The 14,144-nt window shown below is 38.2% G+C and overlaps 1 protein-coding gene across 1 annotated transcript in view; it reads left to right on the top strand.

Moving 5' to 3' along the window:
- The window catches only part of TMEM26 (transmembrane protein 26), a 66,423-nt gene that overhangs the window by 34,002 nt on the left and 18,277 nt on the right, over positions 1-14,144 (top strand). The window contains exon 4 of the mRNA XM_061161599.1: positions 6,603-6,823. Coding sequence (XP_061017582.1) covers positions 6,603-6,823 — 221 coding nt within the window. The remainder of the gene's footprint in view (positions 1-6,602; positions 6,824-14,144) is intronic.

Genomic DNA, 14,144 nt, shown 5'->3' with positions numbered 1-14,144 from the left:
GTGGGTCTTGATTTGTATCCATTCAGCCAGTCTGTGTCTTTTGCTTGGAGCATTTAACCTATTTACATTTAAAGTAATTATTGTTATACATGTTCCTGTTGCCATTTTCTTAATTCTTTGGGGTTGATTTTGTAGATCTGTTTTCTTCTGTTGTATTTCTTGACTATATAATTCCATTTAACATTTGTTGTAAAGCTAGTTTCCTGGTACTGAATTCTCTTAACTTTTGCTTGTCTGAAAAGCTTTTTATTTCTCCATCAATTTTGAATGAGATCCTTGCTGGGTACAGTAATCTTGGTTGTGGATTTTTCCCTTTCAGTGCTTTAAATATATCCTGCCATTCCCTTCTGACCTGCAGATTTTTATTTTTAATTTTTAAAATTTATTTATTTATATTAGTTGGAGGCTAATTACTTTACAATATTATAGTGGTTTTTGCCATACATTGATATAAATCAGCCATGGATTTACATGTGTTCCCCATCCTGAACCCCCCTCCCGCCTCCCTCCCCATCCCATCCCTCTGGGTCATCCTAGTACCCCAGCCCTGAGCACTTGTCTCATGCATCAAACCTGGACTGGCGATCTGTTTCACAATTGATAATATACATGTTTCAATGCTATTCTCTCAGATCATCCCCCCTTGCCTTCTCCCACAGAGTCCAAAAATCTGTTCTATACATCTATGACTCTTTTTCTGTCTTGCATGTAGGGTTATTTTACCATCTTTCTAAATTCCATATATATACAGTAGTATCCTGTATTGGTGTTTTTCTTTCTGGCTTACTTCACTCTGTATAATGGGCTCCAGTTTAAATTTCTGCTGAAAGATCAGCCGTTAAGCATATGGGGTTTCCCTTGTATGTTACTGGTTGCTTCTCCCTTGATGCTTTCAATATTCTCTCTTTGTGTTTAGTCTTTGTTAGTTTGATTAGTATGTGTCTTGGTATGTTTCTCCTTGGGTTTATCCTGTATGGGACTCTTTGTGCCTCTTGGCTATTTCCTTTTCCATGTTGGGTAAATTTTCAGCTATAATCTCTTCAAAAATTTTCTCATACCCTTTCTTTTTCTCTTCTTCCGGGACCCCTATAATTTGAATGTTGGTGTGTTTGGTATTGTCCCAGAGGTCTCTGAGAGTATCCTCAGTTCTTTTCATTCCTTTTACTTTATTCTGCTCTTCAGAAGTTATTTCCACCATTTTATATTCCAGCTCACTGATTCATTCTTCTGCTTCAGATATTCTGCTAGTGATTCCTTCTAGAGCATTTTTAATTTAAGTAATTGTGTAGTTTGTCTCTGTATGTTTTTTCTTTAATTCTTCTAGGTCTTTGTTAATGGATTCTTCCATTTTCCCCATTTTGTTTTAAGGTTTTTGATCATCTTTATTATCATTATTCCAAATTCTTTTTAAGGTAGTTTGCCTATTTCCTCTTCATTTATTAGGACTTTGTGTTTCTCGTTTTTTCCTTCATTTATGTAGTATTTCTCTGCCTTTTCATTTTTTTTTTTTTTTTAACTTATTGTGTTTGAGGTCTCCTTTTCCCAGGCTTCAAGGAAAGTTGAATTCTTTCCTTGAAGAAATTGGATTCTATCTTCCTTTTGGTTTCTGCTCTCCTAAGGTTGGTCCAGTGGTTTGTGTAAGCTTCATATAGGGTGAGATTTGTGTTGAGTTTATGTTTGACTTTCCTCTGATGGGCAAGGCTGAGTGAGGTGGTACTCCTGCCTGCTGATTATTGGGTTTGTATTTTTGGTTTTTTTGTTGTTTAGATGAGGCATTCTGCACAGGGTGCTATTGGTGGTTGGGTGATTCTGGGTCTTGTACTTAAGTGGTTTCGTTTGTGTGAGTTCTCACTATTTGATACTCCCTAGGGTTAGTTCTCTGGTAGTCTAGGGTCTTGGAGTCAGTGCTCCCACTCCAAAGGCTCAGAGTTTGATCTCTGGTCAGGAATGAAGATTCCACAAGTGGTTTGTAATGGCATTAAGTAAGATTAAAACAAATATCCAAAAATGAGAAACCAGAGATGAACCCCAGACAAATGGTAGTTACAAAATCAGGCAAATAATAATTAAAATAATGGAATATACAAATACACCCATGAGAAAAGTCAAAGCAGTCCAATAAAAATAAAGTACAGTAGATTGACCCAGCAAACAAAGGAAATAAAAAATTATATTTACCAGTTAAGACCAAAACTAACTAAAGCACAAACTGGAAAGCAAAACTAAAGCAAGGTGCCAAGTGGGGAATAAAGCAATGAAAGCAAAACTAACAAATATGTTGAGAGGAAAGGAATGAAAAAAAAAATGAAAGAATAGATATGCAAATTTAAATAGACCTATATGGAGAAGATTTATATAAATTAAAGATTAACTGCAAGGGGAAGAGAACAGTAGGAAAGGCAAATGAATATATAGAAAAAATATACTTTTTTAAAAATTAAAAATTACAATTATAAAAAAGAGAAAAGGAAGAAAAGAAAATGGAAGAGAGAAAATAGAGGGAAAAAAAAGGAAACTCCTCAGAACTGTGAAAGCCCCACATAGAGGCAGAGGTTTATAACAACAATAAAATATATGACACATATACAATATACACATATACATATATACCCATAAGCAAAATCAAAACAGTCCAGCAAAAAATAAAATATAATAGATTGACCTGGCAAACTAAGGAAACCAAAAATTATATCTACCAGAACAAAACTAACTAAAGCACAAACTGGAAAACAAAGCTAAAGCAAGGTGCCGACTGTGGAATAAAGCAATGAAAATAAAACGAACAAATATGTTGAGAGGAAAGGAGAGAAAGAAAAGAATGAAAGAATAGATATGCAAAGTTAGACAGAGGTAGATAAGGAAGATTTATATTTGTTCAAGATTAACTGCAAGGGGAAAAGAACAGTAGGAAAAGCCAACAAAAGAATAAATGTAGAAAAAATAATAAGTTTAAAAAATTAAAAATTAAAAAAGGAAAAGAAAAATGAAAACTCCACAGATCTGCAAAAGCCCAGTGTTAGGCAGAGGTTTATATCAACAATAAAAAATGTGACTGAGGAAAAAAAAAAGCTCAAAAGCTTAATTGGATTTCATAGTGCCAATAAAATTGACAACTACAACAGAGGGGGGAAAAGGGAAGGAAAAAATCTAAATGCATCTACAGAACAAGTCAAAAAATAAGAATAATGCTTTTCTTGAGTCACTGCTGTCAGAGTCCTTTCCCTCCCTGGGAGACACAGTCCACCTTACCTCCCTAGAATGTCTTCCAACACCGTGCTTGCTGATCTCTGGACCTGCTGTGGGGGCAGCTCAGATTCCGCCCTGGCCCTACTCCTGTGTGTTCTTGCCTCCAATGTTCACAGCTATCAGAACTAGTGTGTTTTCTTTTGTGGGAGCTCTCAATGACCTTTTATATATTCCACAGGCACACCGTCTGCCTAGTTGATTGTGTGGATTTAATCTGCAACTTGTACAGGCGGTGGGAAGGTTTTGGGTCTTCTTCCTTAGCCACCCTGCCCCTGGGTTTTGATTGTGGTTTTATTTCCACCTCTACATGTGGGTCATCCTCTGAGGTTTGCTCCTGAGCCTGCCCTGGGGGACTCGTGTTTGCCCCTGTGAGGGCCAGGTGTGGAGGTGGTGCAGCTGCTTGGGTTAGAGGGGTTCTGGCAGCACCAGGTACTCAGGGGGTTTGGCGGCTAGGGCAGCAGGGAATATAGTGCTCTAGAAGGGTATGGCAACCAGTGTTGGCCAATAGGCTCCAGTATTCTTGCCTGGAGATCGCCCCCCCTCGCCCTGACAGAGAAGCCTGGCAGGCCACAGTCTACAGGGTTGCAAAGAGTCAGACACTACCAAAGTGAACCTGTGTGCATAGACCCAAGACTTTGTTTTGCCTGTGGAAGCTCTGCCCCAATGAGAGATGAGTGTGAAGGTGGCACCACTGCTTGTCTTGTGGGGACCCTGGCAGCACCAAGTGTGCAGGAACATGAACTGCCTCCGCCACAGGAGTTATGGCCCTATCAGAGTCTTTTTTCGAGCTTCTGGTAGCTGGCAATCAGAAGGCCTCTTTGGCCAGTCTTTCTCTGTAGCTCCACCCATTGAGGTACTTAGAAGGCTCTCTTGCCTGGGGTCCTACTCTGTAGTTCAGTGCACTAGGCTTTAGAATGGGCCAGCCGCTCTATTGAGCAGCTGCGGATGCTGGCTTGTGGGGAGAAAGAGGCTATGGTGATGACTCCACCCACTATGCATGACTCAGCAGCATCGCCTTGCTTACATGGCTGCCTGGCTTTCCTCTACGGGCATTTCCCACCATGATCTCCTACCTCACATCCCCTCACTCTGTCTTTCTCAGTCAACAGCAGCCCTTGCCCTGGGATTGCTCCACAATCCCTAAACTCCAGCTCCCAACTGCTGCACATTCGAGGGGACCAGCATTCCTGTCTGGTATGTATACATTCCTGGGGTATGTATGGCTGCAGCAAGGACTCTCTGATTCTCTTTCCATTTAGGCTGCCACAGATCAGCTGTTTCACTCTCAGCCTTAAATGTTTCTCCTCTGACTCAGACAATTGCCCCAATGTGGGGATTGGATGACCCCTGCTTCAGTTCCCCCACCCGCCAAGGGCAGGTCCAGTCCTATTAACATTCCTATTTCTCCCCCTAGTTCCTTCATCCTACGGAGTTTTGTGTGGTTCTATATATTCTTTTCCTCTGCTCAGGTACTCCTGTCCACTCTCAGCTGGTGTTCTGCATGCACTTCTGTGTCTGAAGGTGTATTCCTGATGTAGCCATGGAGAGAGATGTACTGTCCACTTACTCTTCTGCCTTCTTGATCTCCTCTGCCCTTTATATTTTTAGGTGCTTTTTATTAACTTTAGGGAAGGTTTTCAGCCAAAATAGAAGCTCTTCTTTGTTCTTCCCGTGTTTGATATTTGGCAAACTAACTATGGCCTATGAAAGACTCACGACCACGGCTCCTTTCACTGAGCCATGTTTTCAATAGTAAGATAGGCTATTGATTCTATTGAGCTTAACAGAGCTAGCTTTGGGTTCTAATTCAACCTTCAATCACAGCTTATCCATGTCACTTTGAACAAATCAATCTCACTGTCTCTCAGTTTATCATCTGGTAATTGAAAACATTAATATTTACCCTGCTAGCATACATTCCTATGTCCTAGGTGGCTCAGTAGTAAAGAGGAGTGCCAAGCAGGAGACATGGTTTCAATCCTTGGGTCAGGAACATCCCCTGGAGAAGGAAATGGCAACCCACTCCAATATTCTTGCTTAGGAAATTCCATGGACAGATGAACCTGGTGGTCTACATTCCATGGAGTTGTGAAAGAGTCAGACGATTTAGCAACTAAACAGCAACTACTACAACATGCATCCTATAAGAATTAAATAAGATGTTTGGAAAGACTCATGAGTATTTCCCTGGTGGCTCAGTGGTAAAGAGTCCTCCTGCCAATCCAGGAGCCATGGGTTTGATCTCTGGGTGGGGAAGATGCCCTGGAGAAAAGAAATGGTAACCCACTACAGTATTCTTGCCTGGAAAATCCCATGGACCAAGGAGGCTGGAGGACTACAGCCTATGGAGTCACAAGAGCATCAGACATGACTTAGTGACTAAACAACAGCAATGGGAAGAGTCATAGAAGACATATAGTGAAATGTGCAAATGAAAGAGTATTGATCTTCTTGCATGGCTTCAATCAGGTTAGCATACTGACATATTTTTCTCTCCCATCACCTTTACATTTGACCTCAGCACATGATCATGAGGGGTAAATAAATTTGTAGAAATATAGTTAAGTCACTTGTATAAGTCAGTTGGAATTACTGTCCATCCACTGGAGATCTACACCCCTGTAGTCTTTAGAAGATCATAGCCTATAACGCCCATAAGATATTGCACACTAGATGTTAAGTGGGCAAGAGATAGTATTTGGAATACATGAATGGGATGGAAATTTTCTCCAGAGTCCAAGAATAAGGGCAGAGGAAATTTGGTTGCTTGCTTATAGATTTTTAATAATATATTAAATGTTCAGAATAAAAATAACCTTATAATTATTCTCTTTCTTTTAGGTAATAAACATCATATATTTTCTCCTTTGATAGTGTTTTAAAGTAATAAAAATCAAAGGAGAAGATCTGTACCATGCTGAAAACATTACCAGTAAATTCAAAATTGAAATCTATAAAGAAAAATATAGGAATTAAAAAATTTTAATATGGAATTTTAAAAATGTTTCTGTATATTATACTTATTACAGAGACTGATGAAATAATACAAGAAAATGTCTGTGAAAAGTTGCAAAATTAGCATTTAAAATATCATAAGTACAACCTCACTAGTAAGTAAAACATTTAAATTACTTTCGGTTATAAGGCTGCCACATTTTAAAGAGACATTAGTGTTTTTTCTTTTTTAAAAGATTGTTCAGCTAAAAAGAGTTTTACTTTCTTTAGTAAATGAAGAATCATTTTCTAGAAATGCTCTTCCACAAAAGCTGACTCTTCATTGAAAACCATGGTGAAAAAGGCCTCTCTAAAATTCTAGTTCATAATCCCTCTGTCTGCATAACATTTCTGTTTAACAGGCCAAAGTTTTTGTAAATAACTTATCTACAGTATGTGAGAAAGTCTGGACTTTGGGACTCCATCAGACATTCCTTCTAATGCTAATAATTGGAAGATGGCTTCTCCCCATTGGAAGTGGGATCACTCGGGATCAACTCTCTCAACTTCTCCTTATGTTTGTGGGAACAGCTGCTGACATATTGGAATTCACAAGTGAGACCCTGGAAGAAGAAAATGTGAGGTAAGTAGGCCCTGCAATGAAAAGACCTTTTCAAGGTCAGGTCCACACACCTGCTTTTTTGTTCTATTATTTATATTTTGCATTAATAAAGCTTTTTCAGTATAACATATGTCCAGTGGTAGAATCATAGAATTTGTTGCTTTTCAGGTCTATATTAGGTACCAGTACCCCAACGTGCACACACACACACACATACATGTATACACATATCTGGGTTTCCTATATGGCTCTAGTGGTAAAGAACCCGGCTGCCAATGCAGGAGACATAACAGATGCCCGTTCGATCCTTTGATGGGGAAGATCCCCTGGAGAAGGACACAGCAACCCACTCCAGTCTTTTTGCCTGGAGAATCCCATGGACAGAGGAGCATGGCAGGTTATAGTCCATCGGGTTGTAAGGAGTTGCACATGACTGAAGGGATCCAGCCCGCACACATGCATATACATGTATGTATGTATGTACCATATATATGTGCTATGTATATATACAGAAGTTGTGTATGAATATGTAGAGAAAGTTGTGTGTGTGTCACTCAGTCATGTCTGACTGAATATGTAAAGGACGTTGCTGCTACAGAAAAAAGGCAGATAATATTTTCCATGGGTAAGAACAGAGAAGCTCTGCCTGTTTGAATGACCCCAGGTTAGGTGAAGCCATGGTTACCTGAAAACCATCCCTGGCTCCTCTTTCACATTCTCAAGTGTCCAGGAATGCAGGCAATCTTCAGTGTCTCTTGCAGAGCAGAGCTACCATTCCAGGAAAGTACAGGGAGGAGGCATGGAGGACTCTCTCCCCTAGCTGACTGAGGAATTTATATTCCCTGGTGTGAATGGAGAATGGGGCAGATTAGGTTTTATTTTCCTAAATTTTATTTTAATCAGTTTTGTTCGAAGTGCCCAAAGGCTATCTGGTGTAGATGCCTATAAATTAAAACTTATTGAGTTGGTACTTTTATTTTTGCCACAAGCAAATAAACCCAGAATCCATGATCACATCTGTTTATGGAACTACTTTCTTACCTTTAGGGATTTAAGTCTCAGTGCCTGAATGTACTTTCAGCTCAGGTTGTTATGCACTATGCTATAAAAATAAATTGCAATGAGGCTGGCTTTTAATGCTACCGTTTACTTTATGCTGTTTCTCAAATAATGAAACATAAAGCTGAGCAAAATACACTAACCTACTGAGTAAACTTAATATCCCAGTTATAGTACAAAGTGTATCATTATCATAGGTTACCTTTATATGATCATTTCCTGTTCCATTTATACTGTTTTCTCATATCTTAAGTAGATATAGAATTTTAAAAAGAATCTAGTCTAAGTTGATCCATTGTCCTCAAAATGCCGATTTTATTTTTTAAAGAATATTTACTTAATTTGCTGTGCAGGGTGTTAGTTGCAGCATGCAAACTCTTAGTTGCAGAGTATGGGATCTAGTTCCCTGACTGGTGATTGAACCAGGCCCCCTGCATTGTGAGCGAGGCGTCTTAGCCACTGGACCACGAGAGAAGTCCCCCAAATGTTGATTTTAGCTTTGCAGCTTTAATACCTTACATGTGGCCAGTGCTTTACATTGTGTAACATATATTCAGACACATTAGAATATTTATAATACAGTGAGGTTACAAGAAAAACATTAGAAAAAAATCATGACCAAGCATATAAAAACAACAGATAACTACAGGCACCACACAACTGACTATACCTATGGGGCTTCCCAGGTGGCACAGTGGTAAAGAATCCACCTGCCAATGCAGGAGATGCAAGAGACACAGGTTCGATCTCTGGGTTGGGAAGATACCCACAGGAGGAAGGGGCAACCCACTCCAGTATTCCTGCCTGGAAAATCCCATGGACAGAGGAACCTGGCAGGTTACAGTTCATGAGGTTGCAAAGGGCCAAACATGACTGAGCACACACACACACACAGCTATACCTATATAGAAATAAACACATAAATGCCAAATATCTAGTGAGATGCAAGGGATATGAGGTAGAAGTGGTTGGGGGGGTGTTCAGGGAGGAATAAGTTTTGAGGGACTCATCTGATGTTTCTCACATCTTTATGAGATGAGCCCCTCATAAAGATGTGGGACTATCTTAATGCTCAGTGTTTTAGGCCCACCCACAAGTGACAGCAAGAGGCATTTTATAGGTCAGTTTGCCAATAGATGTTGAATATTAAATAAGTTAATATTAAATAAGTTAATGACTAAAATGTCAATCGTCCAAGGCAGTTAAAAAAACACTCTGAAAGTCATGAGAGATCATTCATTCACCAACTCTTGACTGATTATGTAGTGTGGGCCAAAAGTGTGCTACTGGAGACTGGGGAGCTAATAGGGAGCAAGTGATGAACCAAAGGATGCACAATACTATCCTCACCCAGGTAATTTCAATTCAGCATTTTCTTCTCCCACCTGCACATTCATCTGAGTGTTTTATAAATCTTTTTACTCATTCTAAACTTACACCTGTCCTGAGAATACAACTGACTCACCTCTGCTCAGGTTATTGTTTTTCATTTTCTTTTTGGGTTTCATGATCTCAAATGAAATCATTTTATTTTTGTTTTATTTTTTTCCCCATTTATTTTTATTAGTTGGAGGCTAATTACTTTACAATATTGTAGTGGTTTTTGCCATACATTGACATGAATCAGCCATGGATTTACATGTATTCCCCATCCCGATCCCCCCTCCCACCTCCCTCACCACCCGACCCCTCTGGGTCTTCCCAGTGCACCAGCCCTGAGCACTTGTTTCATGCATCCAACCTGGGCTGGTGATCTGTTTCACCCTTGAAATCATTTTATTTTTAATGTAATTGCATTGTGTCAGAGACCTTCTGTGGTTTCCACTGCACTCCTGCATATCTCCATCACAACCCAAAGCCTGCAAAATCAAGGCCCAGAAAGAACTGAGAGTTTTTATTCCCACCTAAGGCCCACCTCCCAAGTTCTGACTTCATCTCAGGTCCCATACTGTAGGAATAAACACTGCAGGTTTCCATGTTTTCAGAGGAAAAACTTAAACTCTCTCACTGCAGCATAGCTTTCCCCTTTGGCCTCAAAAAGACAATCACAAAGCATAAATTTAATGTACATGTAAAGGATGTTTCCATGTAATATAGAAAAGAGGGTTACTTCATTATAACCTACTTAGCATCACTTATTATTACAACATTTTCTTTTCTTTTTTATTTTATTCTGTAATTTGAGCTGACAGGTTTAGGAGAAAACCTGCAATGATGTCTACATCACAGTGATGTCTACCTCTCTTTCCTGCATCCTGGGTAATACCTCAAATCCAGGTTTTTTTGTTTTTTTTTTAACCTAAATCAGTTTCCTTCCACATACCTACACAAAGTTCATCTTTCTGATTCTTATGAATGTGCATGGACTCATGAGATATTACAAGTTTTTTAATAAGAACTTCACTTTATACAACACAAAATGCATCTATTGTAATTCTATAGTTCAATGATAATTTGAAATTTATAGACTTGTGTAACTATCACCAGAATCCATACTCCTTGTGTCTGTTTGCAGTCAATTCTCACTCCCACTGTCAACTCTAGGCAACCACTGATATGCTTTATATCGCTATAGAAATTCCTTTTCTAGAAATTTCATGTAAATGGGATCATAAAGTGTATGGTCTTTGTGTCTGGCTTTTCCACAGAGCATAATGTTTCAGTGGTTCATTCCCATTGTTGCATGTATGGGTCGTCAGGCTCTGTTCTAATAGCTGACTAGTATCCTATGCATATACCACATTTTATTTATCCGTTCTGTAGTCAGTTTTCTTGCTATTGAAAATGATATTGCTATGAACAGTCAGTTACAAGCCTTTGAATGCATCTGTTTTCATTTCTCTTGTATAGATACCTAGGAATAGAATGACTCAGTTTTATGTTAAGTACATGTTTAGCTTTTTAAGAAACTGCCAAACTGTTTTGCAAAATGGCTATTTGTTATTATTATTGTTTAGTTGCTAAGTCGTGTCCAACTCTTTGCGATCCCCTGGAACTAGCCCACCAGTCTCCTCTGTCCATGGGATTTCCCAGGCAAGAAAACTGGAATGGGTTGCCATTTCCTTCTCCAGGGGATCTTCCCAATCCCAGGGATTGAACTCGCATCTACTGCATTGGCAGATGGATTCTTTTCCACTGAGCCACCAGAGATGCCCCCCAAAGTGGCTATACCTATGTAAAAACACTCCCACCAGCAAGGTGTGAGAGTTCCATTTTCTCAACATCTTCACCAACACATTTTTTTCAGTGTTTATGATTATAACCATTCTAGTGGGCTCATAGTAGTATTGTATTGTTTTTAATTTGCATTTTCTAAATGATTAATGAAGTGGAGTATCTTTCATGTGCTGATTAGCTTTTCATATATCTTCCTTGGTGAAGCATCTGTTCAAATTTTTGCCCATGTTTCACTGGATTAAATTTTTATTGAGTTGTCTATATATTCTGGTTACAAGTCTGTTATTAGATACATAATTGTAAATATTTTTCCCAGTATATAATTTTTTATTTTTTAATGCTGTCATTTGAAGAACAATTTTTTTTTTAATTTTGATAAAATCGTATTTATCATTTTTTTCTTCTATATAGGGCTTTGGGAATCATAGATTCTAAGGAATATTTTCCTCACCAAAAATTAGAAATATTTTTCTCTAATATTTTGACTTAATTTCTGTGTATCTTGAGGTAAGAGTCTAAGTTCACATTTTGTCTTGTTTCATTTTATGTTTTGGCATTGTCCCAGCTCTAATTTTTGTCCCAGCTGGGACCAACTATCTCAGCACCATTTGTTGAAAACATTATCCTTTCCCTATTAAAATGACTTGGCGCTCTTTGTCAAAAATCAATTGCCCACATATGTAAGTTTTCCAGGACTTTCTATTGTATGTCTATCTGCTCTGTGTGTCTATCCTTATGCCAGTACCACATTACTGTGATTACTGACATTTTTTGATCAGTTCTGAAACTAGATACTCTTAAGTTCTCTAACATTCTTCTTTCAAAAAATTGTTCTGATTTTTCTAGGTGCTTTGCAATTTCCTATAAGTTTTATTATTAGCTTGTCAAATTCTTAAAAAAAAAAAAATCCTGCTGGAGTTTTAATAAGGATTGTATTAAATCTAAGCCTCAGGCTTCACTGGTAGCTCCAACAGTAAAGAATCTGCCTGCAATACAAAAGACCCAGATTCAATCCCTGGATTGGGAAGACCCCTGGAGAATAGAATGGCTACCTACTCCAGTATTCTTGCCTGGAGAATTCCATGAACAGAGGAACCTGGTAAGCTACAGTCTAAGGCATCACAGAGTTGGACATGACGAAGCAACTAACACCATGACTACTATCTGTTTATGAAGAAGTGGCATCTTTATAATATTAAGTCTTCCAACCTATGAATGTTAACTATGTCATTTATTCAGATTTTCCTTGATTTCTTTTAGCAATGTTTCATAATTTTCAACATATATAGGTCTTATACCACTTTGCCTAAATTTATTCCTAAGTATTTTTTCTTTCTGATAGAATTTTTTTCTTAATTTCTTAATATCATTTTCACATTTTTATTACCACTACAGAGAAATACAGTTGACTTCTGTGTAGTAATCTTGTACCCATCAATCATGCTTATTAGTCTTGTAGACTCCTTAGGGCTTTTTACATCTAAGAGAATATCATTTGAAAGCAAAGATAGTTTTGATTGTTACTAATCTATATGCCTTTTATTTCTTTTTCTTGCCTTATTGCTGCAGCTAAAATTTCTCATACAGCGTTGAACAGAAGTATGAGTGGGGACTTCCCTGGTGGTCCAGTTCTTAAGACCATGGTTCCACTGCAGAGGGTGCAGGTTTGATCCCTGGTTGGGGAACTAAGATTCCACATGCCATGAGGCATGGCCAAAATAAATAAATAAATAGGGATGAACTTTTAAATCTCGAAGGATAAGCATTCTGGCTTTCACGTAAGGATGTTGCCAGCTGTAGGTTTTGCACAGATATTTTTATTAGATGCCCTTGATCAGTTAGAGGAAATCCTTATCTAGGTTACTGAGAGTTCTTTATTTCTTCTGTTCTCTCTCTCTCTCATTTTCTTTCTCTCTCCTTTCTTTCTATGGACATTTAATTTTGTCAAATATGTTCCTGTTTTTCTTATGATCGTTATGTGGTGGCTGTTCTTTATTCTATTAATATAGTGTATTGCATTAACTAATTTTCAGATGGTAAGTCAACCTTGGCTTCCTACGATAAATATCACTTGGTTATGGTGTATAATCCTTTCTGTAGCTGTTGAATTTGGTTTGCTGCTGCTGCTACTGCTCATAAGTTGCTTCACTCATGTCCGACTCTGTGCGACCCCATAGACGGCAGCCCACCAGGCTCCCCCGTCCCTGGGATAATCCAGGCAAGAACACTGGAGTGGGTTGCCATTTCCTTCTCCAACGCATGAAAGGGAAAAGTGAAAGTGAAGTCACTCAGTCGTGTCTGACTCTTAGTGACTCCATGGACTGCAGCCCACCAGGCTCCTCCATCCATGGGATTTTCCAGGCAAGAGTATTGGAGTGGGGTGCCATTGCCTTCTCTGTTTAGTTTGCTAACACTTTGTTAATCATTTTACATCTACATTCATAAAACACACTGTCTTTTAGTAATATTTTCAAATGGCATTTTTCCTGGCTTTGGTATCAGGGTAATACTCCCTCAATGAATATCTCAAGGATCACTCCTTCTTTATTTTCTGAAAGACTCTGTATAAGACTGGTGTTATTTCTTCTTTAAATATTTTATAGAATTCACTTAAGAAGCTGTCTAAGCCTATGTTTTTCTTTGTGGGAAGGTATTTATTACCAATTCAATATCATTATTTCTTATAAGCCTCCTCTGTTATTCTGTTTCCTCTTGGGTCAAGTTTTATTATATTTTACATTTTAGGATTTCTTCCATTTTATATAAGTTTATTTTTCATATGAAGCTGAACATACTGTTATTCCTTTCTACTTGTGTCAATTCCTGTAGAGTCACTTATTATGGTCCTGCCCTTTTCATTCTGAGTTGGTCGTTTGTGTCTTCTCTATTTTTTCTTAGACTTCTCAGTTTCCTCAGTCTTTAAAAATAACTAATTTTTGATTTCACTGATTTTTTTCCTATTATTATTCTGTTTTCTATTTCATTGGTTTGTGTTCTGATGTTTAATTTTTCCTTTCTTCTGCTTGCTTTGGATTTAATTTGCACTTCTCTTTTCTAGTTTCTTAAGATGGAAGCTTATTGATTTGAACTCTTTCCTCCTTTCTAG

Source organism: Dama dama, chromosome 15 (assembly GCF_033118175.1).
Source record: "Dama dama isolate Ldn47 chromosome 15, ASM3311817v1, whole genome shotgun sequence".
NCBI classification, from domain to species: Eukaryota; Metazoa; Chordata; class Mammalia; order Artiodactyla; family Cervidae; genus Dama; species Dama dama.
The sequence above is the reverse complement of the archived record's forward strand: the minus strand, read 5'-3'. Positions and strand labels throughout refer to the sequence as shown.